Here is a 27,909-nt window from a genome sequence, read left to right as displayed (position 1 = left end):
AGGAAATCTTGGGCTCCCACTTTGGAAGCCATATTTTGGACGTTAGAGGATTCTTGCTCAGTAAATGGCCATACTGTACGTATTACTGACAAGAATACGAGTGGTCTCTGTGAGATATAGTTGGGTAGTTGGAGAAAAGGGCCACTCTCCTGTAAATGCTACTATATTAGGGACTGCTTGCCTGGGGTCTCTCACCTGAAACAATAGGATAAGAATGTGTTGCTGGTCATAACAGATGTATGAAACAATCTTTATTAAGATTTATATTTGGATAAATTACAACTAGTTTGAAATTTGATTGATAATGCAACTATTTGAATTGTGGAGACTTATGATGGATGATCAGGATTTTGCTACAGCCCCATTTTGCAAAGATGGAGTTTTCTATGTTCAGTGTTATGTGTTGCAACTAACATGAAATGAGTTTGTCTTGTCTTGTCTTGTCTGTCTTGTCACTCTTCTTGTAAACATGGGCCCCAAATGAATGAATGCATGTGTGAGTGTATGCTGGCCAGCTGTGGGTATGTGCATTATGTGGAAACTTAATTCCAACGGTAACACACGGTTTTGTACCAAAGGGAATTCTTATAAATGTAAATTACTGTAATTGTTACCATAACTGTGGGTACACTTTCAAATATATGGGTAACACAGATTTAATTTCTTTTGTGATCTACAATCACTGTCCTGTTTTTATAATGTTTTGAATATTGTTTTCATGAATTTCTGCCATGTCAGAGTAACTTTGTTGTTTGTTTTTGTTACCTTTATTTCTCCATACTAAATGATTGCAAGCCTTTTTACTCTTTGCTTTCTTATAATATGCTTATAAGACTAATTGATTTCCAGGTTGGCTGGTGATTTCTTAAATGTTGAGCCAATGTTTAATGTAATCAGGACTGACAATTGTTGTCATTTTTGTTTGTTTTATTTGTATTTCTTTCCTTTCATGTGTCTGTCATTCTGACCAGGGCAAGATTACTGTTACCTTTCTTATCTTACTGTATTTTATGGTTTATAGAAAACATTGTAAACATTTGCAATGAATAGTGTTATTATTAATGTCTACGTTCCAAGTGTCTGTTCCTTTACACACTTCCTTTTCCCCTCTGTACTACTAAGTTTGACTCGTGCCTACTTAGTTTTTACTCTAGTCACTTAAAGCTAAAGATAATATGTTATGTACTGGTTTTTGTTGTACACTCCTGTTTAGAGCATAGACTGCAAGTTTTTTTCTGCTCCAAAGCACCTAGGCTGTACAGATGCTAGTATGATTATTCTTTACTGACATTCTATAACATCAACAATTTTTTAACTAATATCATTTCTATCATTCTTTGATTATTTGATTCGATTCTCTTTGACTTTGAATTTTATTTTTGTTATTCTGTTGCACCTTTATATTACTGTTTATTTCATTTGATTTCCTTTTACCGGTAAGTGTGTCCTGCCTAGAAGTAATACTTTTTGTTCAGATGATGTTGTTACAAGTTTGTCATTTTAAGGTAACATTTTCCAATTCTATTATAGGTGCTAAGATGACAGGAGGATAATTTTTATATAATCCCCATTTGGGCGTTTCCTGGCTGTGTTGTTTTTTTTATTTTTTTTCGCTTTCGCTTTTTTTTTATTTTTTTTCGCTTTTTTTTCGCTTTCGCTTTCATTTCTGTTGGTTTGTTTGCTTGTCTTAACTGCTGATTTAATTTCATTAGAAACCATATGAGTTGAGATTTAATTTTTATGTTGTTTGTTTGTTTGTTGTTTTGTGATATATGTATATTTCATACATTTACAAGCTTTGCTCTCAGCCACCCACCACTGGATGATACTTGATGTCTACAAGCAGAACCTCACCATGTTATTTCATTTACAATGACATCGTCCTAGTTTCTTTGTTTTTCTATCAGTTAGGAGGCGGATCTGGCAGACAAGGGTGTGGCGCTGATCCAAAGGGGGATGGTTGATGGTTGATAGCAATGGTGACATGTTCAGATTGCCTGTTAAATTAGGTTTGAGGACTTGGCTCCTCAAGAAACGTTGCTTCTCAATAACACTGTTTAATGAATAGAACATGATGTTGGTCCTTAATTACACAACTTAATGTGATGGCTACACTGTTGCTAGCATCAAAATGTTACCACTGTCACAAGAAATTCTTCTATGCTGGGGAGGAAGCACTAAGAAGAGGGATGCTGGGCGACTAGACAGGCTGGTAAGGAAAGCTGGCTCTGTTGTGGGAGCTAAACTGGAGTGCATCACTTCAATATCAGGCAAAAGGACCCTAAACAAACTAATCAACATCTTGGACAATGTCATCACCTCCACAGCGCTATCATAAAGCAGAAAAGCTTGACCAGTTGGAGACTTCGCCCACTGCCATGCACAACTGACAGACTGAGGAAGTAATTTGTCCCCAGGGCCTTACAACTCTTCAATGCATCACTTTAAGGAAGACTTCTCTGCATAGTCTATCTGCCTCTACACCTTCCTCTACACTTCCGTGGTCTCTGACTGTCCACTAGCCCACTGTGTTACTGCTTACACTGTCTACACTGTTTACTGGCTATATTAGCCCATATGTACAACCCCTCCCTCCATCCCCCAGTCTGGACTGTGGTCAAACATCATACTTCACCAATGGCTGATACTCTATTACTGCAAACCTACTGTATCCTTGCACTGCTGCTATAATTCTTATATTACGCTAGACGCTACACTTTAACGTAGCACTGTTGGACTTATTTACACTATCACCATGACACACACCTTATTGAGCACCTTACCACTGCATATTGAATCACAGAGTCAGTCCCTGCCCTGTTACTGCAAGCGTCTCATGCTTATACATCCTCAGTACATTCATGTGGATCCTTGTTTTAGTATCTTCAGTGTCTTTTACTGTTCTTTTTAGTCATGTGGATTTGTTTTTTTATCATCCTGTTTATGTTGTGGGCATCACCTTTGCACCGTGGGCAGCCATGGCCTACTGGTTAGTGCTTCGGACTTGTAACCGGAAGGTTGCCGGTCGAACCCCGACCAGTAGGCACGGCTGAAGTGCCCTTGAGCAAGGCACCTAATCCCTCACTGCTCCCCGAGCACTGCTGTTGTTGCAGGCAGCTCACTGCGCCAGGATTAGTGTGTGCTTCACCTCACTGTGTGCTGAGTGTGTTTCATTAATTCACGGATTAGGATAAATGCAGAGACCAAATTTCCCTCACAGGATCAAAAGAGTATACTAATACTTATACAAATCAAAATGAAAATCTACATGCCCACCAAGTTTAGTGCAGCCTGGTCTACCTATATGACCGTTGCTTGGCTAGGGCGGCGCTCATAATCATTAGGATCTGACTTTGGAGCTTTGGATGACCGGTTGAGTGGAGCTCCGCACTAAAACGGACACACGTGACCTCAACTCCAAAAGCCATCCTACTCTGCCTCCAGCACAGCGCAGTTTGAATTGAATTAAGCAGCTTCACTCGACTTGCTCCCAGAATGGTGTGTCAATTATACAACTTCAAACATTTATTATGAATTGTAGCCTATGTAGATGGTCTGAGACTAGCCTGGGTGTTCCCATGCTGCCTTGCGCGCGATTTGATTCACGCTGCTAAGGCAGCCTGGAGACCATGGAGCAAATCTTCGCCTGAGATAGGGAACCAATCACAGAACAGGGGGGAAAGCAAGACGATGATGAGCTATGCACAGACACATTTGATAGACATCCGTGGCACCCAATAAACGGATCCGGGCATTTTTTTCAAATACGAGAAATTGAACGTTTGGTTCCCAGACCACGTCTCATTGAGAAGTGGTGGTGCTAGCCAGGCTAGTCTGAGACAGTCATATTTGAAGATAAACGTCATTTTTGGCTTTTTTTATGCTTGGATTTTGTGAAAGTTAGTGAGAAATAGACGCTGTACATTCTAAAAAAAAGCTGTTGTAATCCCAAACGTCTAAAATTGTGACTGAAATTCAAATATCTAATATCTAATCTAACCCAAGCTTCGGGGAAACTATGTGACTGCCTGTATTGCAAGTCACCTAGGTTCCCACACATGTTTTGCATGTTTCTCAGGGTCCTGAGAGACACTTTATGTGTCTGTCTGTCAGTATGCACATTAGCATACTGATCAGCAAGCTCTATACCTAGCCCATTGGAAATTAATTTTTCCAATGGGCTACATATTAGCAATTAGTTTAAAAAGCACTAAAAGTTTATGTTTTGTTATACAATAGAGCATATCAATGGAACATGACAAGAAATATAAGTATGAATGTTTTTTATTGGAAGAAACATGGAAACAGTGTCTTCAATGATGTGACGGACAACTAGAAATGCAGAGTTAGCCCTGCTGTTGGGTGAGAGGTTGGGTTCCATCCCTGGCAGCATGCAGGTCCTGTTACTTAGCCCCCAGCAGCAGCAGCGTTATTGTTATTGTTGTTATTTATCAACTGTGCCAGCAGCAGGGACAATAAGGTCTGCAGGACATTGTTCTGGTTCTGATAGTACGGATAGAAGCCAAAGCCCTGCAAATATGAGAAACACTCATCATTACATCTCATACGCACTAGTGAAACTTCCCTATTGACTGAAACCCAAGGAAGTCACATAACAACATAACTGACCTCTGTTTAGCCCTATTTAGACATGATTGGTTTCACGTGGAGACATGGGGGTGAAGTAATTTACCACAGGACGTCTGTAAATTCACACAAGATTAAGTAATCTCTGTAGCCTATTCTACCAGAACTGGGAGGGGTAACTCAATTTATGCACTGCCGTCACCTCTCTGTCGCCATATGTATACTACATTGCTTTCTGATATCACATTCATACATGCAACATGACCTAAGTAATGTTTACTTATTAGTTCACTGTCAAGTTCAAGTTTATTTGTCATACTCTATGCTCAATATGTCAAGGACAACTGTAGGCTACAATGAAATGCTTGTGGTGAGACTCGGGTAGCCTATTCTACAGGCTACAGCTGAGAAAATATCAGACAAATTCACCCACCTTGTTGATTACATTGGTTACCAGGCAAAATCATCACCCTGTGGTTGCCTTGCATTATTTATTACCTAGTGCTTCTTCAAGTTAGCCTGACGAGCCAGACCCACATTAAAATGTAGGGTCTGGGGACTCACAATTCGCAGTGCTCAGTCCGAGGGGAGGGACATTCGGTTGTCTTTCAAATTCCCTCTGCACGCAATAGGACAGCGCTACAACTTATGAGTCCCATGTGTTTTCCCACCAGCGGAACTAGTTGGCTAGTTCAAACTTTTGCCAACTTAAAAAAAGTTTAACTCGTGTCACGCTGTTCGCCAACAGGAACATCCACCTTCTTTGTTTTTAAGTAGCAGGGAATTCACGCCGAACCGTTTCAACTCTGCCATCAATCATTATGTTAAGCCCATGTAACGACTCTATACACGTTGTAATTGGCCCTATCGAAGTTTAATTATTCCAGCTCGCAAGCCAACGGAGAGTTGCTAGACAAGCCCGGGCAGCAAATTAAATTTGCTGAAGCTAGGGTGCGTCTAGATTTCCAGGCTATCTTCAAGTGCCTCCATGCTCAGAAAAAATCATGGGGAACTATGTTAAAACAGGATATATCTACATAATTTTTTTACAGAGGGTCGTATTCGCATCGGTATTTTTTCTGGACCATTTTACAGAATGTAAAAGTCATTGTAAATTCTGCTGACATGGCACATTTGGACAGGACTAAAACCCCTGGTAATAATTACTTTACGCCAAATCTCCATGTAAAACTAATCCTGTCTAAATAGGTCTATTGCCTGTTTCATTGGTGTTGTATTCAACCAGACATTGATTCTTATTTTAGCACTGAGATCTTCACTGAAAAACATAACCTGTCTGAGGCCATGGATCTTAGACCTATTAGAAATATTCTGAATTCTGAGAGTCGTTTTGGTGTGACAGAGGGGGGAAACAAACCTCTCCACTGGACGAGCGCTTCTCTCGGGCAAGGTCATCGCCATGCTGGACACAAACACATGAACATGAACCTTAGCTTTTTCATAAGTTCTGCATGGTCAATTCACCAGTTTAATGGCTTCACTAGTTACTTACAGGAGCTGCAAAGGAGAGGGCAAGGAGGCCAAGGAGGCACACAGCTATGATGGTTACTTTCATGTTTTCTTCTAATGCCTGTATCAAAAGTACAAAAGAGTTTTATCCACACAAAAACAGCAAAGCATATATGTGAAAACTTTCCAGATCAGCAAAGCATATTGAACTTACCTGGGTATACAATTCAGAAGCAGAATCAGCTCACTCTGACAAAAACTGGTTCAGTAAAACGTTTCATCACCTTTTTAAAAGAAATGTCTGTCTATGTGTAGCCAATCATGTTGGAGAACTAGACTAGGCTAATTGTTTAATCATTGACAAATGCGGAAAATGTTGCAATTGCTGATTTGGAGGATTTGACCATGATTTATGAAACTGTTAACCACATTAACATCACATGCATCATATAGTCCTGAGAGACACTTTATCTGTCTGCCTGTCAGTATATGCCCGATGACTTACCACACTCAAGCAAGAATTGTGTAAATGAGTCATTCAAGGTGTCATCGCGCTTGTGAAAGGATTGCCAAATATCCAAAAATGTGTTTTCATGTCATAACAATCCACCATGCTTACTTGCATGTAATAAAATACAATTCACAGATTTGAAGAAACAATTGATATGTAGATAGATAGATCCACATATCATATCATACTGTATGCTAGGCCAGTGTTTTTCAACCTTTTTTGTGCCACAGCACACTTTTGACACTTAAAATGTCCCACGGCACACTAACATCCTGTGTGAAGAAAAAATAAACATACCATAGCCTAAAATTTCAAATAATACACAGATATGGCCTTATTATGGCTTCTATGCAAGACCTGCTCAATAAAACAAGCGCCCTCTGTTTCATTTGTAGGTGACTATATCTAATTTAATTGTTGTTATGAACTGGATATGTGATGATTCTGTGAATACTGGATATGGGGCCCCCGTTGTACAATGCCTGTATACCACAAATAGTGCAGTCATACAATCAATGTGAGCATGTGGTTATAAATTCTTTGATGCAACAGTTGCTTTTCTGGACCAGTGAGTGACATTTGGGTAATTTTCTGCGGCACACCTGATGATCTCTCACGGCACACTAGTGTGCCCCGGCACAGTGGTTGAAAAAAACTGCTAGGCTACAGTATATACATATGGTAACACTTTTGTTTAGGAAATACATGTTAATCATACATAATATCTGTATTAAGGACAACTGCACATTTATTAAATCTTTATTGAACAATATCTTCTAATGTATTCAGTAAGTAATTTGTTCTTGGTAAATTATTAGTAGGCAACAAGTTGGTGTTGATCTAAGGTTACTGGTATAAAGGATCATAATGGAGAATTTATAGACTGTTTTGATGTAGTGTCAAAAATATCTCTGCTCTGTGTTATTACACATATCCACCAGTTAACACACTGATCAGCAAACTCTACTGCAGGGGCAGTAGAGTAAGCAGGGCATTGTTCTGGTCCTGGTTTTGCCTGAAGTAAGGGTTAAACTAAAAGGGGTTGAAGCCAAAGCCGTTGTTCTGAAAATATGAGAAACACTCTTTATTGCATCTCAAATACACTCTTACAACTTCCCTACTGACTGAAACCAAAGTCCTTTTAGGTCCACACACACGCAAATGGCAGCATTGCGTTATGAAACCCATTATTATGACCGCCGCGCAGCGAAGCGGCGGTCATATAGGTTTAGTCAGATTTTTTTTTTTTTTTTCTTTTTTTTTTTTTTTTTTTTTTTCTTTTTCGCATGCCCAAATTTCCGTCAATGATTCCCGGGACACTGAAAGACCGGGGTACACGAAACTTGGTGGGCATGTAACCCCACATGGATAGCATGGAACCATCGTTTTTCGTTTTGATCTGTAGCCCCCCCGCTGGACTGGACCCCCCGAAAGGAGGGTAGGGCAGACACAGTTTTCTGTGAATATCTCGAAAACCGTAGGGTTTAGGAGGACCTTTTTTTTTTTGTATGTTGATCTCAAGGGGCCATGTCAACCCATTCCATAACCACTCATTTCATGTATAGCGCCACCTAGTTAAACACAAAAAAGTAAAAATGAGGTGTTGTAATTGAAGGTATCTGTGACCTAACATAGTCAAAACTGCACGAAATTGGAAGTGTAGGATCATTATGAGACCCTCTGTATGCACGCCAAGTTTTGTGGAATTCCGTTCATGGGGGGCCACACAATAAATTAATTTATGTTACTATACACCAACTGGCCTGTAGGTGGCCGGAGACAGTTTTCTGTGAATATCTCGAGAACCGTAGGGCCTAGGAGGTCCACCTTTTTTATGTATGTTGGTCTTAAGGGGGCATGTTAACCCATCCCATTACCACTTATTTCATGTATAGCGCCACCTAGTTAAAAATTAAAAAGCAAAAAATTTGGTGTTTTCATCACAATATCTCTGGCTGACAAGGTCAAAACTGCACGCAATTAAAAGTGTAGGATCATTATGACACCCTCCGAATGCATGCCAAGTTTTGTGTACTTTCGTTCATGGGGGGCCTTACAATAAAATAATTTATGTGTACATTTAGTGACGTACACCAACAAGGATTCCCGGGACACTGAAAGACCGGGGTACACAAAACTTGGTGGGCATGTACCCCCACATGGATAGCATGGAACCGTCATTTTTCGTTTTGATCTGTAGCCCCCCCGCTGGACTGGACCCCCCGAAAGGAGGGTAGGGCAGACACAGTTCTCTGTGAATATCTTGAGAACTGTAGGGCCTAGGATGACCAATTTTTTCCGTATGTTTGCCTCCAGGGGTCACGTTAACCCATTCCATGTGCACACATGTGCATAAACAGATACACACGCATACACATACATTTACAGTAATCATACGTATGACACATACTCACACAGTAGACATATGTACGCATGCATGCACATGCACAAACACACATACGCAGGCAAACACACAAGCACGCACATACACACACACACACACACACCCACACACATAAACATAAACTTGTACATGCACACACACATGCACACAATTCAAGAATTTTTCCCGTCATCTACTTCCTGAATTTTTGGTCATTAATACCCGGGACACCGAACCACCGGGGTACATGAAATTTGGTGGGTATGTAGCCCCACTAGACTTTTACGCAAAAATTTCATTTCGTCCCCATCCCCCCGGTAAAAAATGAAAATGCAATATTATTCTGCTTTAATCGCCCCTATCTTCAGTTAAGATGTTCAGAACTGCACCAAATTTTATGTGTATGATTGACCTGGCATTCTCTGGGGGTATGCCAAGTTTCGTAGAATTTCATCCATGGGGGGGTCTAAAAAAATTAGGTTATGTGTACATTTAGTGACTGTACACTCATTGGCCTGTAAATGGCGGTGCACACATGTACACATGCACACACACAGGCACCCACATACTATCGGTATTAGAACGGCCGATACATAATTACAAATTCAGTAGGATTAAAAGAAAGCCAAAATAAATATTCATCATCATCATCATGGCTGCATTTTCAGTATTGGCGATAAGTAGTCGTTTGTCCACTAGATGGCGCATCGTTGCAGTGAGACGTAATTTTGTTGGAAGTTAAAAGTGGGTTGGAAGAACAATGGACGCTTCCTACAAGGACTGTAATTTACCGAAGCGAACATCTAATAAGGATAGGACGATGTTCACATGAAGTGTAATTCCCATTTCTTCTTGAAGCCGAAATAAATCTGAGGATGTTTATCGGACATGCTTGGTTTTTACTGCAGGTACGTTAATCTTGTAATATCAATAAGGACCTAGGTAATGTTACCGTTAGCGTTGGTTGAGTGATGGAGGCCCATTTGATTGATTGCATTTGTAAAAAACTATAAATGCGGTTATACCAAGCAAATTGATAGCAGCACTGTTTGTATCTTTCGACTGTCATTTATTGCATGTGCTACAAAATCATTCTGTGCAATGGAAGATTTACCAACGTTACACCGGTCTGATACAGTTTTGCCTATACATGCGTGAGACTGAGACGCCTGTTTATTTTGTTTTAAGTGCGTGCAGGGTGTGAGAGGGGAATCGATGTGCTTTGATTCCAGCTTGGCAGTTGTCGTCTGTGAAATTAAAAAGCACGTGTGTGTGAAGTATCCAAACAATGACACCTTCATTTCATTATGGCTGCTTTAGCAACACACCTTAAGCTACTGTGTAGTGGGTCCCATTTAGAAGTGGCTACTTCATTCGCGCTTTCCTTGACTAATGGAGCTGCGTGAATGTTATTACAACATTCGCCACGATATGGCAGTTTAAGTCCGCTTGATACTGTAAGGCGTAAGCCATTGGTTTCCAAAGGAGATTTTATTTGTGTCGCCAGCATAGCCTATTGACAATTTATGTTGTCAATAGGCCTACCTTATAATCCTACCTATAGCTTAGGGAAGCTAACAGCTTTCTATTAGGATCTAGTTTGTTAGTTACCGTTTTGTCATAACTCCCTGATGCATTTTTGCATTTAGAATAGCCAGAGCGTGTATATCTCAATCGGAAAATTAAACAATATCGGCTGCCTATGGACTAGGCTGGGTGAACCCAGCCTGATCTGCCCGCTATTTATTTTTTGATTTCTTAAAAGATTGAGCTTGGTCTGATGAAAGCCAGACTAGCCATGGACCTCAGTTACACAATGCAAGGGAACATGAATCAGCCTATATTTGCACGAACAATAACGGACAATAGCTCTTCAACTTTGGCCCGTTAAAATGTGTATGAACTGTCTAGCGACGCATTTCATCAAGGCCCATTTGGACATGTCAGTTATTTGCACCACTGGTTAGATGTAAAACAGCATTTCGTTTCAGACGACTGTTACTTAATTTGTGCATTAACAATAACGTTTCAGACTACTGTTACTTAATTTGTGCATTGACAATAAAGTATTACATGAACTAAAGATGACTAAAATCTTATGTAGAAGAAGAAACATCCATCCATCCAAAAATGACCTTTGTTTTTGATAGCTGTTGAAAACGGCATGGAACTGACAGAGATGTTTTTGTTTATAAATACATAATAAAATAAATAAATAAATAAATAAATAAATAACATTATGCTGATACCTTTTGCTTTTCCCAAATACAATGTAGCCTACAGGTGTAAGTGACCTTTCATCAATCCAGTTGCAATGGATGAACTGTGATGAACTGCCCTACTTGTGATTGCTTAGAGATTTTAAAGGTTTTATAACAATGCTACATCTTCTTTGGCTATTCTACAATCTATTCACCTTTTCAGCACCAGTAGGCTACTTTCTGTGCAGCCGCACACACACACTCAGGCATGCCAAACAAGCATACACAAAAGTTTCAAGAGTGGGGGATGGAGTAAAATATGGAGACAAATTGAAGTGTGATTTATTTTCGCGGAACGGATGTCCAGGACTGAGCGGCGGTCATATTTTGTACCGCTATGCGGTACATCTAGTTTTCAATGGCTTGCACGTGCAAGAACTGGTCTGCTGCTGTTCTGAGCAGTGCAACGCAAGCAACATTTTGTCACTTTGCCGCTCATGTGCATGCCGCAGTCAGTCGAAGTTCATCAATGTTGAAGTTTGACCGTGTTGCCCTGTAAATCATACTGTAGGTATTTTGCGCTGAGCCCAGTGGCAAGCAACACAAGTCTTTGGGACATAACCTCAACCAAGCGCATGTTGCGTACAATGTAAACTTTACATTGTAAAGCATCCATAATGCATTGTAACATATTAAGAGAATGTATTAGAAGGCTATAAGGTTATTTTTTTATACCATATATCAATTACCCCAGATTAAAGCATTTTTGGTAAGAATGAGAAATTGTTGAATGAAGACATAATAAATGTGTAAGGAAGCTTAATACAGACCTTATTTAGCACTATACACATGTATTAATGGCTAATCCCTATCTAAAGTGTTACCATGTTATAGACATAGGTACGTAGATATGTGTGCATACTAGGTCGGTGCAGCATGCACATATTGCACATTTACTCTGTTTTGATATGGTTTATTTGACATTAATAAACATAAAATGTAAATACTAAAATTAGCCAAAATGTCTACTTTACATCTGCTCTGGACTGATATTAAAAGGTCCGATGCACCTAACACAAATAGACCTAATGGTAAAAGGACACAAAACACACAACATAAGTAATAATAACATAGTCAACATAAATAAAACTTAAAAAGGCAGAAAGACAGCAGGGCAGGACTGGCATACATAGAACAGGCAACAAACAGAACAGAAAATTGTTAGACATGTTAGGATTTAGTGATGACAGGTGTGATTGCAGATTAGCCACTTCTTTGGACTTGAATGTTTTAAGTCTCTAATGTGTATTTGGTACTTTTTTCAGATGATCTTATTGTTTTTTCTAAATACGTATTCTGTGCATTATTTTGTGAAACTTCATATGTGTACTAAAAAAGTCACAAACTCCAATAAGTCACTGGACCATCTTTCACAATGTTTATGGTGTACATTCATGCATTTACCTTGGCATTGTTTTGACAAATTTTTACAACCTCACAACACTTGTTTTTGTTCAGAACTTGAGGCAGACCATTCTTGGCATTGTCATCCTGGAATTTGCCCATGCCATGCTATTACAGAAGAAAAGATTGAACTAAGCCCAGATCATAACAGGCTTGTACAGTGGGTCCTATGCATGGCTGATCATTTTAGCACCTGGACTCTTCTACTATGAAGCCATGCTGTTGTCATATGGGACAAATGCAATTTGGCATTGTTTTACAATTTAATCATTTGATTGGTCTGATCACCATCTTAAATGAGCTCAGGCCTAGAGAAACAGTGGAGTTTATGGATCATGTTTAAATATGGTTGTGCACAGTAGAGTGTTAGCATTTGTGGATGGAGCGTCAAACTGTTTTCAGTGTTTTGTTTATTGTGCCACAGTTCCCCACAGTGGCAGAATAAACAAAACACCCAGTGTCTTTCTGATGGCATCTGGGACTTCCTGAGCAGTTGATCTGGAGGTCGTATGACTCCTGAGTTCGCCAGTGGCTGGAGCAGTGTTCAGCAGGGCTGACATGAGCTGCAGGAACAGAAGGAGCTGGTGTCTGGTGATCTCGGGCAAAATCACCTGCAAAAACATGAAAACACCAAACATTATGATTAAGTCTTGGAGAAGGTGGCAGTGTAGCCCCACGATGTTCGAGAAAATAATTGGGCCTTAAAACAAAACCTTACTGGAGTAGAATTTCGAGCCGTAGCGAGCCATGCGCATGTGATCAACCCTGGTCGGTGAACATGAATACAAATGACATCTGTTAGTCTCTCTGCCAATGCTTTGATCTTCAGTACATGATGTGATCTTCAGTATGAAAAAAGACAGGAAAATGTCTAGCTGTGGAGATTCATGGACGGACACATGGATGGACAGCTGATCATGCTAGAGCAGTACTGCTAAAGTATTTGATTATGGTGGTTTGCTGTATTACAAGAAATTACACAGACATGTAATTAAAACACACACACAGTTATGGCTGTTTCTTTTACATTACATTACATTTAGCAGACACTTCTTGACCAAAGTGACTTACATATGTCAGCTATATTACAAGGGATCACATTGTCCCCGGAGCAAGTGCCTTGCTCAAGGGCACAACGGTGGAAGCCGGGAATTGAACCAACAACTTTCAGGCTACCACTACACTACCACTGCCCCAGGATTTCTTGCAGGATATCTGATACAGCGATTGAGAGATTTAGGAGATTTAGGCTAGTTAGGTGTTGTATTCCACTTAAATTCATAGACAGATTACATAATATCCACACAACTAAATATTTTGCATGTCCCAATGGCAGAATCATATTTCCTAATATCCATTCTGCTGAAATGTTAAGCACTAAATCTCTGTGCTTTATATTAAAGGTGTGTCTTATAAGAAAAGATAGGCAGTTACCTGGCAGAAAACTATTTTATAATTAATGCAGTATAGTATGAAAGAACATAGCTTTGCATCACATGTTGAGAGTAACTCCATCAACACTAATACAGTATCTTGCCAAAAAAGAGACATAAACTATACAAATATTCAGGTCAATATTCTGGTCACGCTTAGAAATTATGGTAAAGTATTAAGTGGGAATATGACTAGAGATACACTAGTCCTGTGTACCCAATTCATTAAATGTGATTGAATAAGACATAGATATCTAAATCACTTACTCCCTGTCTTTAATTATCACATTCATAATTTTCATTCAGCAGTTGAAACACTAACACATGTTATTCTTTGTGACCCTTGCCTTTGTCTTAGTAAAATTTCTTGTCATGGGCGTCGTGGTAAATTAACTTTCTCAACAGCAAAACAGCGTGGCAATATTCTCAAAACTGCATGGCTGTCTTGATCATAGGATTAGACATGCTAGGTGGAGTATGGGTGTTGTACCGTTGCTCAACAGCTGCAACCCTATAAAAGACACAATGTGGAGGAATATCTCACCAAAACACAGAGAGTAAGTAAGGCACAATGGGTGTTTTGGGTGTTTTACATCCCTATGACATTATGGTTGTTAATATTATTTACAGTATTTTGGGGAATATTGTTATAACATGAGTTTGATTTGCTCTGTTGTTTGGATTTGTTCTGTTTTGAATGAGTGAATATGAATTGCTCTTTCACAGAAATGGCACACTTTATTTTGGTGGCTTTACTACTGTCAGGCGTCGCTGCTTACGTAAGTTTGCTTTGCTTTGCTTTCCATATTTAACAACAAGACACAGTATTGATATTGAGAACAGTATTGATTGCATGATAGTACATGGAATCAGCATTTATAGAAGAAATAGCCATAGCACTGGAGATCCACTGAAGAGTAAGACATGTAGTAGACATGTAGACATGTCATAGTCTCTGATGGAGCATGTCCCTCCTCTCCACATATTCAGCCTGGCTGGGGGCAGCAAGGATATGGATCTCAGGGTGGCCAATCCGGAGGAGGATCTATGAGGGTAAGACTGGGGAACAGGCTGGGTTTAAAGGAGAATTCTTCACATAGATCTCTGTTTCTTGAGGTCACAGAGTACTGTTGGTATGACAAAAAATATCAATCAGTTCTACCTAGCTTGAGTTGCTGCAGTGAACAGCTAGAGCTGCCAGGCAGCTACAGTGCTACACTCTGGGGGCATGAACATGGGGGCTCATGAACATGCCACCAGAGTGAAGCACTGTAGCTGCCTGCCAGCTCCAGCAATTTGCTGCAGCAAATCGAGCTAGGTAGAACCGATTGTTTTCAGGGAGGTGTTTTGTACCGTCAATACTCGATGACCTCAAGAAACAGAGATCATAAATCACCGGAATTCTCCTTTAAGCAACAACAACTATAGGCCAGTTTATCATGTTATAATACAGACATTTTAACCATTGTAGTTTTGAGGAACACTTTGAAAGAAAATAAATAATAAGGTGATCATCTGTTAATGTTCACTGTATGTTTGTAATTGTAGCCTGGTGGAGGTTCTGGGATGCAGGATCAGCCAAGTGGAAGTTCTGGAATGCAAGATCAGCCAGGTGGAGGTTTTGGGATGCAGGGTCAGTCTGGAGGAGGTTTTGGGATGCAGGGTCAGTCTGGAGGAGGTTTTGGGATGCAGGGTCAGTCTGGCAGAGGTTCTGGGATGCAGAGTGGGCCTGGAAGAGGTTCTGGGATGCAGGGTGGGCCTGGCAGAGGTTCTGGGATGCAAGGTCAGTCTGGCAGAGGTTCTGGGATGCAGGGTCAGTCTGGCAGAGGTTCTGGGATGCAGGGTATGCCTAGTGGAGGTTTTGGGATGCAGGGTCAGTCTAGCGAAGGTTTTGGGATGCAGGGTTCTCAGTCAATGGGTGGGGGAAGATCACGGCCACGTAGAGGCAATGGTAGAGGCAGAGGCTCTGGATCAAGGGGACCCAGCTTTGGATCAATGGGACCCAGCTTTGGATCAAGGGGACCCAGCTTTGGATCAATGGGACCCAGCTATGGACCTGCAAATGATGGGGACTATTTCCCAGGCGGCCCAGACATGGAAGACTGGGACATGAATGAGGCTGAACAACCATGGGTGAGTATGATAAGAATCCTTGCTACAAAAAATGAAAATAATATCTGTTTTTGTATGTGTTTTAAATGTATCTTGAAGTAATTAAAATATAAATAAATAACTAAAATAAATTAATTATGATCTATAGATGCCTGAGGGCCCTCCTATGGGACCAGAGGGAGAGGATCAGAACGATGAAGGATGGTTTAATGAAGACGACCAGGTTGATGGACCCCCAGAGTTTCCTGGCAGAGGGGACAAAAGAGTAATTATATAGTTGAGCACTGACCAAAAAGATAGATGGATCTTTGAACAGAAAGTCCTTCTTTCTCTGTCACAGACACATTCAATGCAATATACGGATTGATTACTAGCAGTAAAAAGTCTTGAGTGGCGTTGTGCTGGGATATCGCCACTCGTGATGACTCATGGAATGACTCTCGTCCAATCAGAAATTAATAAATAGCTCGCCCGGTCCTAACTGTTGTATAATTTGTTGTATAATGTTGTACAGGCACAGTTTCGCCAGAGATTCGGAGGACAACAGAGAGAAATGGGGTTTAACGGGAGGCAACCAAATAGGAGGGTAAGACTAACAAGATGATGTCTGATAATGAAGAAAATGAATGAATGAATGAATGAATGAATGAATGAATGAATGAATATGCATTCCTCTCCCAATGTAGAGACCAGGGGGTGCAGGTGGGAGAGCTCCGTTTGGAATAAAACCAGTGACACCCAACATGATGGTGTGTATCTCATCTATACTAGCTCATGGTTTTTGTCAGATTCTGATAGATTTATCAAGAGCTCTTGACCCTGTTCACACTTTTCTAACTTAATACGTTCAAGGATGCAACAGATAAAATGCACACAAGTATGGATTTATAATAGTTCATCAAATTGTATATGATCTAATTGTTTTGTCTCATATTTTCATTGCAGGATATCATGCAGTTTACCCCCATTGTCAAGGTAAATCTGCATTCTATTTTACCTCAATTTATGGCAAAAGAGCAATTCTAATATTTCCTCATGTAATTTGACAAAATGTTTACATAAATAGTAATGTTTCTGAATATTTGTTCACAGGTTGACAACTTGACTCTACCAGTAAGATAAAATACAGTACAGATGTTTTTTAATGGTATTTCAAATCGTTGTATAGACAGGTTCTAACCAAACATCTGTTTCCTTTCTAGAACAATGCGAGTCTGCCACTGAAGGAGGTATATAATCAAGTGTTATCTTATATCATGTTGGTTTATTGACTTCCTGAATTGTGTCGATCATGTGTCTGTTTGCCTGGTGTTTTTGTTGTAGGGAGAGCACATGTTCCTACTGCCACCGTACTTCCTACAGGTAAGCACAAGACACCTAGCCCCTTTCTAAAGTGACTAACTGCTCTCTCCAAATACTCTCCATGCGATGGTAAATGTAGTATTATATTATGTATTATTGTTATATAAATGTATATGTATAAATTCCAAGCATTAGGAGCAAACGTGTTTTGAGTGTTGAAGAGGTATATAAAACATTCAAACTGATGTTTATGGGTGTCTTCATTTGGTGGTAAATGGGGTTGTTTTTTGTCTCACAGGGCCGGCAGAATGAACCCCAAGCGTACAAGGTACGTCAGGAAATCACATTATAGCTCAGATGTTTGGCTTTGATTTTGGATAAGTTTCCCTTACCCTGTTGGTTTATTGACTTCCTGAATTTTATGTTCCATTCAGTTTGGATCCCAATCCCAACCCCAATTATTTGGTCCCCAGGTAACCCCTTGCATTTATGTCCTCTGGGAAATAGTGTTACATGTTGTGGATAATAAAATCAATAAAATCCATAAAGGATAACACTTCATTTTAGCTAACATGTTATATATATATATATATATATATATATATATATATATATATATATATGTGTGTGTATATTAGTGCTCAGCAAGGTCTGTATTGAGCACCATTGCACATTTATTTGGTCTGTATTGAACAATTTCTTATTCTTAGTCAATTGGTCATTTACTCTTGGTAACTCCTTAATAAGCAACCAGTTGTTCTTGGTCTAAGGTTACTGGTATTTAAAATAGAGAGTTTATATACTCCTAATTCACTGAATATGTGAGTTACAGTGACAGAATAATAACATATTAAGACAATGTATTAGAAGGCTATAAATTTTCTAGGTTTTGACATATACTATGTATTAATAGCCTTAGATTAAGACCAATTACTTGCTTATTAAGGATTTACCCAGAATAATTCACCTTTTGACCAAGAATAAGACATTGTTGAATAAAGACCTAACTGTGTAATGACGCTTAATACAGACCTTATTGAGCACTAATACATACACATATTTGTTATGTATTGGCTAACATGTGTTCCCTAAAATAAAGTGTTACCCTAAAGGGTATACCGATGCAATTCTGGAAAGTTGGCTGATAAGTGCAAATATCTCCTCCTCTGTTTAAATCCCAGCCTTATGTGAAGTACAACTACAACCCAAATGCTGCTGCGGCAAACGTAGGTGTCTTGTGCTTACATAAAACTGTCTTCTGAAGTATTTTATACTTTCTGTTAAATCATACAATTTTTCATGAGTCACTAATCATTCCCATTATACATTTCATTTAATTCATAGGAAAGGATTACCTTTGAATACGGAACTGCATCACCTGTGAGTACTTACTGTAATTTAGAATGATGTTGTACTACATTCAGCTGTGGTATTTGGTCTAATATTAAATCTTATCATTCTGTTCCAAAACTTTGCTTTAAAGTTGCCATCATTTCTGAAAGTCAGTATACATATTTTGCCACTCTTTTTATACCTCTCTATATATGCAAACAATATCATTTTATTGACCTAGAATATAACTCCTTGATTGGCTGACAGTAGTGGTGCTGATGTAATATTGATATTCTCTGGGATTCTCTACAGGCTAGCTCTACAGGCTAGAGTTTAGTGATGATGCCAGTGAGCATGTAAGTTGTTTCTTATAGTCAGACTCAAATCTGCATTATGTGAATATACATATAAAATATTTGTTTTAACATGAATTCCTTTTTCTTTTTTTGCTTTTTTTTTGCTTTGACAGATCTGGAAAATGTGGCATATAGAAAATGAGAAGCATAATATATAGATATATAGATGTGATTATGTCTTCATTCTTTTGCACGACTCTAGAATGTTCTTTCAAAACTGTATCAGAACTATGATACTGTAGAAGTATAATAAATCATTCAAACATGAATATTGTTTGTACATTGTATTGTTTTCCGCATAGAAGTGTATTAAGACATTATTATGACAATAAGATGACTTAACTCCCACTCTGCATTAGCCTACCTTAATTGGGCATGGTACAGCTGAATCGTTGGTGTAATATATAGCAGTGAGTGACACGTGTAAAGAAGGAGTTCACTGGAGCACACAGACATTTAGAATTACTTTGTTGTATTAGTGTAGTGGCTAAGGAACATAACTAAATTGTCTTGCTTTAGAATGGGCAGTGGTAGTGTAGTGGCTAAGGAGCTCCGCTGGCATGCAGTAGCCACAGTAATCTTACAGTAGGTTTCATTCTCAACTGCCAATGTTGTGCCTCGGAACAAGGCACACTGGATAAAATTGTCAGCTAAACACAAACATTAATAATGGTGTTATAAAAATTAATAATGAATCATTCAAGCCAATAATGATTTGATGCTAGTTTATTATGCTTTCATTATGAAAGTAACTCATGAAGCGGGTACAATGTGATCTATAAAGAATGTACAAATGACAACAGTGAAAACAACAAAATTAAGTTAACTGAGCCAACTTCCAAAAGAGACTGACACACTAGTTTATTAGGAAATAAATGATACCACAACTGAAAATACATAAAGGGGACTTGTTGCCAGCTTGTCAGGTAGTTCATGGCAGAAATGAAAATCTTGGATAACCCTGTGTAAGAGAACAAACAAAATCACAATTCAGAACAATAGTTCAGATAGTGTTGGTAGTGCTGAATGAAATGACAATGAAAGCACAAACATATGCAACAGCAATAATGAATGTAGCAATAGTTATTGCAGTACCTCCTCAATCACTGGGCCAGCCATGTCTCCACGAGTATCAGGGGGTGAAGTTGTATTCAAGGTATCTCCTCCTTTTCCTGGATTCTACCGATCAGAAGCCAACAGAAGTGAACATGTTGAATGCTTTACTGCCCTCTACTGGCCATATGGAAAAATCCCACAAACTCAGCAAGACTTGACCATCTGCTTACCTGAATTGGCTGTTGGGGTTTCTGGGTCGTCTGCACAATATTCTGCTGTGCATTGTTTGGGTTGGGCTGCACCACTCCAGGGGTGTTTCTCTGAGGATAGCCATAGGACATGTAGTATGGATAGCCCTGTAGGACACACAGAGTGCAGAGCTGAGAATGACCTGCTCTTCTGCTTATGCATTATCACACATCAAGCGTACTCAGTTAACATGCATTACCTGTCCTCCAGCTCCTTGAGGAAATGCCATGGAGGGATAGTACTGAGGAAAGACCTATGCACAGAGATTAGAAAACAACATTAGCCATCCGCATCCTGAACACACATAAAACTCTTTAAACACCAGTACATGGACTTGCCATACTACACTTACACACACTGCACTTTTTACCCCTCTCTCAATCTATGTATTCAATTATTTCTAAATCTTTCTTTCTCATCCTTTCTTATCCTTTTAAACACCTATACACAGTGAAGTTAAGCAGCTAAATGCCATTTCACTACATGTTGTTTTGCAACAGTATTTCTATGTATGTGACAAATACATAGTGAGCTTCTGTTGATGCTGTGATGCCAGATGGCAGCAGACCAGTTCTGTTACCTGGGGTTGGAACTGTGGGGAATTGGGGTCCGAGAATTGGGGCCCGGTGGGCATGTCCTGCTGGGCTGGGTTGAATTGGAAAGGGGACCCCTGGTTCCCCTGCGCGGGCAGGAGCCCAGGTGTGGCCTGCTGGGGTAGGAAGGGACCAGCTGCCTGAGGGTTAAAATTCAGCACCCGCTGGGGCATAATGACATTGGGCCGGAAAAATGGGTTGATGAAGGATGTACCCTAGAGATGAAAAGTATGAAGCCATCAACAGAAAAACAAATGCAAATGTAAAGAATAACTGTACTATATTTTCTTTTAAGTCATTTTTGTTTTTCAACATCATGGTAATTTACTTGTGTTTGACCCAAGCCAACACCTGTAAGGGTAACTCCCCCTAGCCCAAGAATCTGAAAACAAAACAGAAATAAGGATCTTCAAAGTCTATATGTGGAACACCTGCCAGACAGAGCACTTACAACATATTTATTTCATAATGTTCCTTACCTCATTACTGGCGCTTGCAACAATTCCAAGTTGGGGCTGGAATATCTGGAAAAGATGAGAAAAGGCAAACGATGAAATACGTGCAACTCTTTATTTAACACAAAAGACTCAATGCAGGTACTACGAACAGTCACCTACTGGAATTGCATTGCAGACACAGATAACACTAATCCAGAGAGAGGCAGCTTTGATATCCATCATGTCAAACTGTGAGACAAAGATACAGTTAATGCATTTATTACAGTTAATGCAAAAAGTGGGAAAAAATTACAATAGGCTCTACAACTACTGTTTGCGTCTAAAGAGACGTGTTTATCTGACAATGTTTACCGTATTAGATATAGTTCTATGTGAAGAGGTGTATGTGCTCCTTGCTTTCTTTCTGGACTCCACTTCACAAACACTGTTGCTTTTGCCTTTTGAACCCAATCTTTTTAAACTCTCTCAACTCTCTCTCTCTCTCTCTCTCTCTCTCTCTCACTTTCTCTCTATCTCTATCTCACTCTCTCATTCTCCTTCTCACCAGTCCCGTCTCTGGTCTGCGGTTGGTATGATGGTGTGGCAATTTTGAGCACCCCTCCGCAGACATCATCTCAGAGGTCATTATGGGTAATCAATTACACCACAAACCTTAAATGGACGAGACTGGATTTCTTTGGCTCATTTCTAAATGGCAGCTAGTCAAGGCTTCATGATTTGTGCTAAAAGCAAAATTAAACACATGGAGTCTGTGATATGAGCTGTAATCTGGCACCTGATAATGTCAAAAAGTAACAGGTGAATGCCCTTTTTCGGCATCATCAAAATGGTAAATCATGTGCAAATGCACCGGCAAGTTCAACAACAGTACTTTGAGATAAAATAGTTTGGGGAGCTTCATAGATGTTCATAGGTGAAACTGGTGAAATGTTATGTTTCATTGAGACGTTCAGCTGAGTCATGCTAATCATATCTAATGGTGTAGAGGCCTTTGTGCGTCTAGCTTTTAGAGAGGGCATGTTGCAAGGGCTGAAACATAGTTGTGACTAAGCGTCGGCTGCAAAGTGGCCCTATAATTATGGTTGTGTGGGTACAGCACCTGTGAGAGGTGGCTTACGTTTCAGACAGAATATCTGCAACGTCTAATGTGACGTTTACCCGAAATATCTCAAGGACTCACTGCAATTACATTGCATGATCTATCTATCTATCTATCTATCTATCTATCTATCTATCCAGTATTGGTCCGTTGGAGGACAGTACACATTGGTCGTAGTGTTATCCAATTGCGTAGAAGTCCGAAATCATTCAGAGTAAACATGGTCTAGTGTTATCCAATTGCGTGCAGTGAGATTTTTAAATGCATGCTTGTTGCCACCCCTCGAGTTGGGCCATTACATTGTTCTTTGCCAGACCCTTAATCTTTCTAGATTATCAGGGTCTGGATTTTCCAGGCTTCCAGACAGTGAAGCTGTGTGAGAATCAAGAATCGAGATATTATACAGTTAGACTTCAAAGGAATATTTTTTTTTCAAATCCAGATCATATGCTCTATACATCCAGATATACTTCCTATCTCAAATAGGCTACAATGCATCCTGCCTTTGTCATTTCTCCTAAAATTTAGGATTAGGGGATCACACTGGCCAGCGGCAAGCGGCAGGTTTCCTATTGTTCTCTATGGTGGCGTTGAACAAGCTGAACGTTGAACATGGTTCAACTTCCAATGCGCAACGCGAGTGTGTTCAATTGTCAGTTTAGGCAAACCATTTGTGTTACTTAGGAACGAGATAGAACTTATTATGGTCTGAGCGTTGCATTACGCTTACTGCTGCCGTTTTGTTATTTCCAGTGTGATCCCCACCTTATGGTACGAAGCACTACAGTATGTTTATTATGGCACTATTTATAGAAGCCGCTTTGAGTAATTAAGTTTAATCTCAGCAATAGATTTGATGTGCTTATTTCAGCCTGTAATAACCACATCAACTAAGACTAAGATTTCTCAAAAAGGCATCCAGAAATTGAGCAGTGTATTAACAAAGTTATTATAAAAGAAAGAAAGAAAGAAAGAAAGAAAGAAAGAAAGAAAGAAACAAACAAACAAACAAACAATTATTGTTAGAGTTTATTTGACAGGGACACATACAATATATATAGAGACAAACTGAGAACAGTTATCTGATGCAAGTATCATGGCTAATGCTACATATCAGATTTACATCACTTGTCCCTAGAAGGGCTTGTAGAAAGAAGAAAATAAAGTTAAAAAAGTTAATCAACTTAATTAGCGATGCTGTGTGCTGTCTATGCTGTCCCTACATGCTTGTGTTCCAAGGCGTCATTTCCAGTACAGAATGCAGTGTACTACATGTGAGAAAACATAAAGAAGTACCAATGTAGGTGGTATGGATGGTGGTAATGGATGCCCCTGCAGTGGAGAATATAAATAGGAGCCTTTACAATGGGATAAACTTGATGTTCCCTACAGGTCCCTTTCTGATCAGGGAGTGGAAGCTAAATGCAAGTAAATCCACCTCTGAAATTTCAGAAATAGAGTTTATCCACGTCTTATTAGAGTTTATCCACCTCTCAAAATAGTTAATTCACCAATTGCAACTTTTAACATTAACAAATCACACTGTATTATCCACATTCACAATATGTACACTCACACTGTAAAAAAAAATGTGCCTCTCCAACATAAAAATTTCTAGTGACCCGTTGCACCTAAAACTTTTAGTTAGCCCAACTTAAGTTGCGGAAACCAACTTTTTTTTGTTGTGCTGACTATCCCTGCATGTAGACTGAACTTAAAATAGAATGTTGTGTCAATTAAATATTCTCTGTTGACCGAACATAGCTTGTTGGGTCAACAAGCAGACTCAACTTGAAATAAAATGTTGTATTAATTAAATATTTCATGTTGGCCAAAATGTCTATTTTTCATTATTTCAAATAAATTACACACTATGTTCTGATAAAGTACATTTTATTTATTTATTTAAATCCATATGAACTCGTCTGTAAGGCTCAAGTGCAATATTACACAAGTATTCAACCAGTGTCCTAGAAACAAGATCTGAGAGTTCAAGAAAGCATGGCATGTCACTCAATAGATGTACTGGAAAAACAAATATCTGCTTTACAAAATGAAACAAAAGTAAAACATGACAGCTTTGCCTGTGAACATCTGATGTAAAATTGGTTCAAAATGATTTGTGACATGTTCCAGAACAGTTACAAAAATCAAACAAAAAAAGTCACTGCCATTTAACAGAAACATTTGCATGAAACCTTTGATACCTCAAAATACCTCAATGACTGGCAATTAACATGTACTGTAATGACCATTACACCTGTAATAACTCTTTCTTCAAGGACTGTATCCTTGCTGTGCACTTTTCCCCAGGTTTAAGAGAATCGTCTGGACTGCCTCGAATGTGTACCTTAAGTCCTTAGGGTACTCCATATTTAGAGCATAAAGCAGACCAAAGAGCATCATGAAGGCATTTGGGAAGTCTCCCAGATTGTCCATGACAACTTCCTCCTCCAGTACTACAGCCACATTGACCACTGTGGGATATGGTCCTGAGTTGGTAGAACTGTCAGTACTTCCAGGATCCCCATGTTCATGGCTTTTGTGTGTGGCCCCAGTGCTTCAGTCAGTATCCTGTGAAAGACAATAAATGGCACTTAGTGTCAGACTGAAAACATGTCTTAAGCAATCATTACTGCATCTCAAACAGTAATACCATAAAGTTTTCAAATGAATTACCTTAATAGTCTTTGAAATTGCAGATGGCTCTCTTAAGTACAGGGGAAGACCATGAAGAACAGCAGACCGTCTATAAGTAGTTAGATCTGTGGTCTGCAAAAAAAAGGTCATCAAAAAGACATTATTAAGTCACCTAATTCACAGAGGTTACACACATCTACTCTACCATGCAACAGTTTAGGATCACTTACTCCTTTCACCATTGGGCTTCATTACAACCAACTTCATGAAATAGCTACCTGAAATGCATTAAGATTACAATCTGTGACGGATAATCAGCAACAAGTGATAAATACGCAGATCCCTTAAGACTGTTAGAATAACATTCCCAGAGTTAAGTTAGATACTGAGAGTGGTTTTCTAACAGTCCTAAAATAGTTCTCAAACAATGCTGTGCACTTGTTGGCTGTTTTTTGTTCAGTCATATTGACCAAAAGCATGTCAGGTGACTTTCATGAGGCTGGTCAAGATGAACCAATGGTGAAATTAGTCAGTTTTGCACAGTAGTGTATGGAGGTGCTGGTCAAATGGAGCTATATGATAGGAGAAAAACAGCTTAATACTACACCAGAATCTTTCTGTGTAATGCATACATGATGTTGATCACAAGGTCTTGATCAGGGAAGTTGACTGCTTTGACCTGTTTTGTCACCCATACCATCTCGTTCAAACAATAAAATGGCTATAACTTATAAGTATGAAGTATGTGAGGGATTTTTACATGTATTGTAGATCATCAACATCAGGTATACATGGAACCTTTTTTGACACATTCTGATTATATAATGAAATTTTATTGCTCACATAATGAGCAATGGATAAATGTCACAAGACAAAGGTATCAACTCAATTGACAGAGACATTGCAATTAAAATGTGTTGAGTTGAGTGAGATGAGTTTTACAGTAAAGTTTTTGTGGAGCAGTAAGCTGCTCTGAAAGTTGTGTTGTTGCTGCTAAAATCACAGTTGGAGAATGGATGCTCATGGTTTTGCAAATGCCTTTCTAAATGATTCAGAAATTGAGTAAGTGAGCAAATATCTGAGAATTCACATAATTCACACTGAGAACTGGCATGGTCAGTGCATGCGCCTGTCTATTTTAGGATGTGCTCGCCATAAATGGGTTTTTTTAGGCCCCTGTTTTTGTAAAAATACAAACACAGTCTGGATGAATGCAGGGGGGAAAACATTACCTGCTTGCCAATGATGAAGCCTGTAGTGCTTACAGTAAGCAGGATGTCTTGCTGCAGATGTGTAAATTTACAATAGCGGCACTGCATTTAGTTTTAAGCCTGAAACAAAATACCTGAAATACAAACAAGACAAATGCATCAATAACTCATAATTCTATAAACAGGACAACCATACTAAACTATGCTTAAGTATTTTAGGGTATTCTTAAACCTAACAATGGGGCATTAGCCATCATGCCTCTTCTAGGTTACGTATAGCTGGGTACCAGGCTAAAAGGGCGTTTGGTGAGGCAAATTGATTAGAGCTACGTCCAAATATGTTAAACAGCTTACAACTCTGGTAGCAGCTATTCGTTTTTGTGTTAGCACAACTGGTAATTTTTTTAATCAGACTGAAATGTTATTTCACTCTTGCATAAAGATGCTTTGTGCAGAGTACTAGCTGCTAACACGAGGGCACAAGTGCTTTGAATGCCAGCTAACCGTTAGAACTAGCCGACACTCTGTGATCGCAAAAGCGCTAGTTGCCAAGACTAGCTGGCTGCAGCAAAGTCAATAATCATGCATATCATAAGCCAGAATGCAAATGGAATTTGAAAAACTACTAAACGGTAACATGTCATGCAATATAGCGATACTTAACTGTTAGGGTCAACGTTAAAACCACATGCCAGTTGGAAAGGAATGCTAACTTTTCTGAGTTAAATTGTGATTTGCCAGCACTGCTATCGCTGTAGTAACTGACAATATAGCTATTTCAAACTTTGTTGATAGACAATAGATATTAACCTAAATTTTCTGATTACCTCACAGCACAAAGATAGAGAGCTAACTTTGAAGCACTCACCACAAACAACGTCGTGACGGTCGTGACTCTTGGTGGGAAATTCCAGAGTAGTAGAACTCATTTGCGCATGCTCGGATGATTGTCGCTGGTCCCCCTTGCTCGGCCAACATAATATTGTTTGTGCAACGTTAAAAGTTCCGTGAACACAATTATACATTTTCTCCTGATGAACATTTTGTAGTAAAGTAATGAAAATAATGCAATCATTGACCAAACATATTTTTCTTTGTTTACACAACCATTATGTTGAGCCAACATGTATTTCCTCATGTGTATAACTTTTTGCATCGATCATTTTTTACAGTGCATCAACACTCTAGGAACATTTAATACCATAGGTATTGTTATAAATATCAGACAATAACATCTACCATCATCAAACATGTTCTAAATGCCTTTTAAAAAAAATGTATAGCGCATGGTGCAGTCCACCTCACGTTTTTTACCCCATGTCATGAGATTTTTTTTGAGGTGACCCTTTTTGCCTTTCAAGAATTCTGAGCCCGTCACTGTGTAGATTGCTTTGTCGTCTGCACTCAATCTCTAAGGCCTTGGACTGGACCTGCTGCTGCCTCTGAGACAAA

The 27,909-nt window shown here is 39.2% G+C and overlaps 2 protein-coding genes and 1 long non-coding RNA gene across 4 annotated transcripts; 1 reads left to right on the top strand and 2 right to left on the bottom strand.

The window, feature by feature from the left end:
* Positions 1–14,777: 14,777 nt before the first annotated feature.
* LOC121702885 (heavy metal-associated isoprenylated plant protein 33-like) lies at positions 14,778–19,394 on the top strand. Its single transcript, XM_042084253.1, has 18 exons — positions 14,778–14,828; positions 15,040–15,102; positions 15,598–15,742; positions 15,833–16,182; positions 16,310–16,426; positions 16,676–16,747; positions 16,848–16,910; positions 17,107–17,136; positions 17,254–17,274; positions 17,364–17,390; positions 17,485–17,523; positions 17,762–17,791; positions 17,898–17,936; positions 18,645–18,689; positions 18,808–18,843; positions 18,947–18,964; positions 19,121–19,151; positions 19,265–19,394. The coding sequence occupies exons 1-17, from the start codon at positions 14,778–14,780 to the stop codon at positions 19,130–19,132; spliced, it is 1,158 nt and encodes a 385-aa protein (XP_041940187.1). The 3' UTR covers positions 19,133–19,151; positions 19,265–19,394.
* A 490-nt stretch (positions 19,395–19,884) lies between these two features.
* odam (odontogenic, ameloblast associated) lies at positions 19,885–21,907 on the bottom strand. Its single transcript, XM_042101087.1, has 9 exons — positions 21,859–21,907; positions 21,667–21,735; positions 21,529–21,573; positions 21,378–21,431; positions 21,037–21,264; positions 20,656–20,709; positions 20,438–20,563; positions 20,247–20,330; positions 19,885–20,112 (listed from the first exon to the last, which is right to left on the bottom strand). The coding sequence occupies exons 2-9, from the start codon at positions 21,727–21,729 to the stop codon at positions 20,083–20,085; spliced, it is 684 nt and encodes a 227-aa protein (XP_041957021.1). The 5' UTR covers positions 21,730–21,735; positions 21,859–21,907; the 3' UTR covers positions 19,885–20,082.
* Positions 21,908–24,488: 2,581 nt separating this feature from the next.
* Positions 24,489–27,460, bottom strand: LOC121715414. Of its 2 annotated transcripts, none has more exons than XR_006033597.1 (4): positions 27,326–27,460; positions 26,479–26,591; positions 25,286–25,378; positions 24,489–25,180 (listed from the first exon to the last, which is right to left on the bottom strand). It is a non-coding gene; the product is annotated as an uncharacterized LOC121715414 (long non-coding RNA). The 2 variants fall into 2 exon arrangements; XR_006033598.1 differs by lacking the exon at positions 27,326–27,460 and adding an exon at positions 27,122–27,184.
* Between the last annotated feature and the right edge of the window lie 449 nt (positions 27,461–27,909).

The sequence above is a fragment of the Alosa sapidissima genome, chromosome 1, assembly GCF_018492685.1.
Source record: "Alosa sapidissima isolate fAloSap1 chromosome 1, fAloSap1.pri, whole genome shotgun sequence".
NCBI classification, from domain to species: Eukaryota; Metazoa; Chordata; class Actinopteri; order Clupeiformes; family Clupeidae; genus Alosa; species Alosa sapidissima.
Note: the sequence above shows the minus strand (reverse complement) of the source record. Positions and strands in the feature narration are given on the sequence as shown.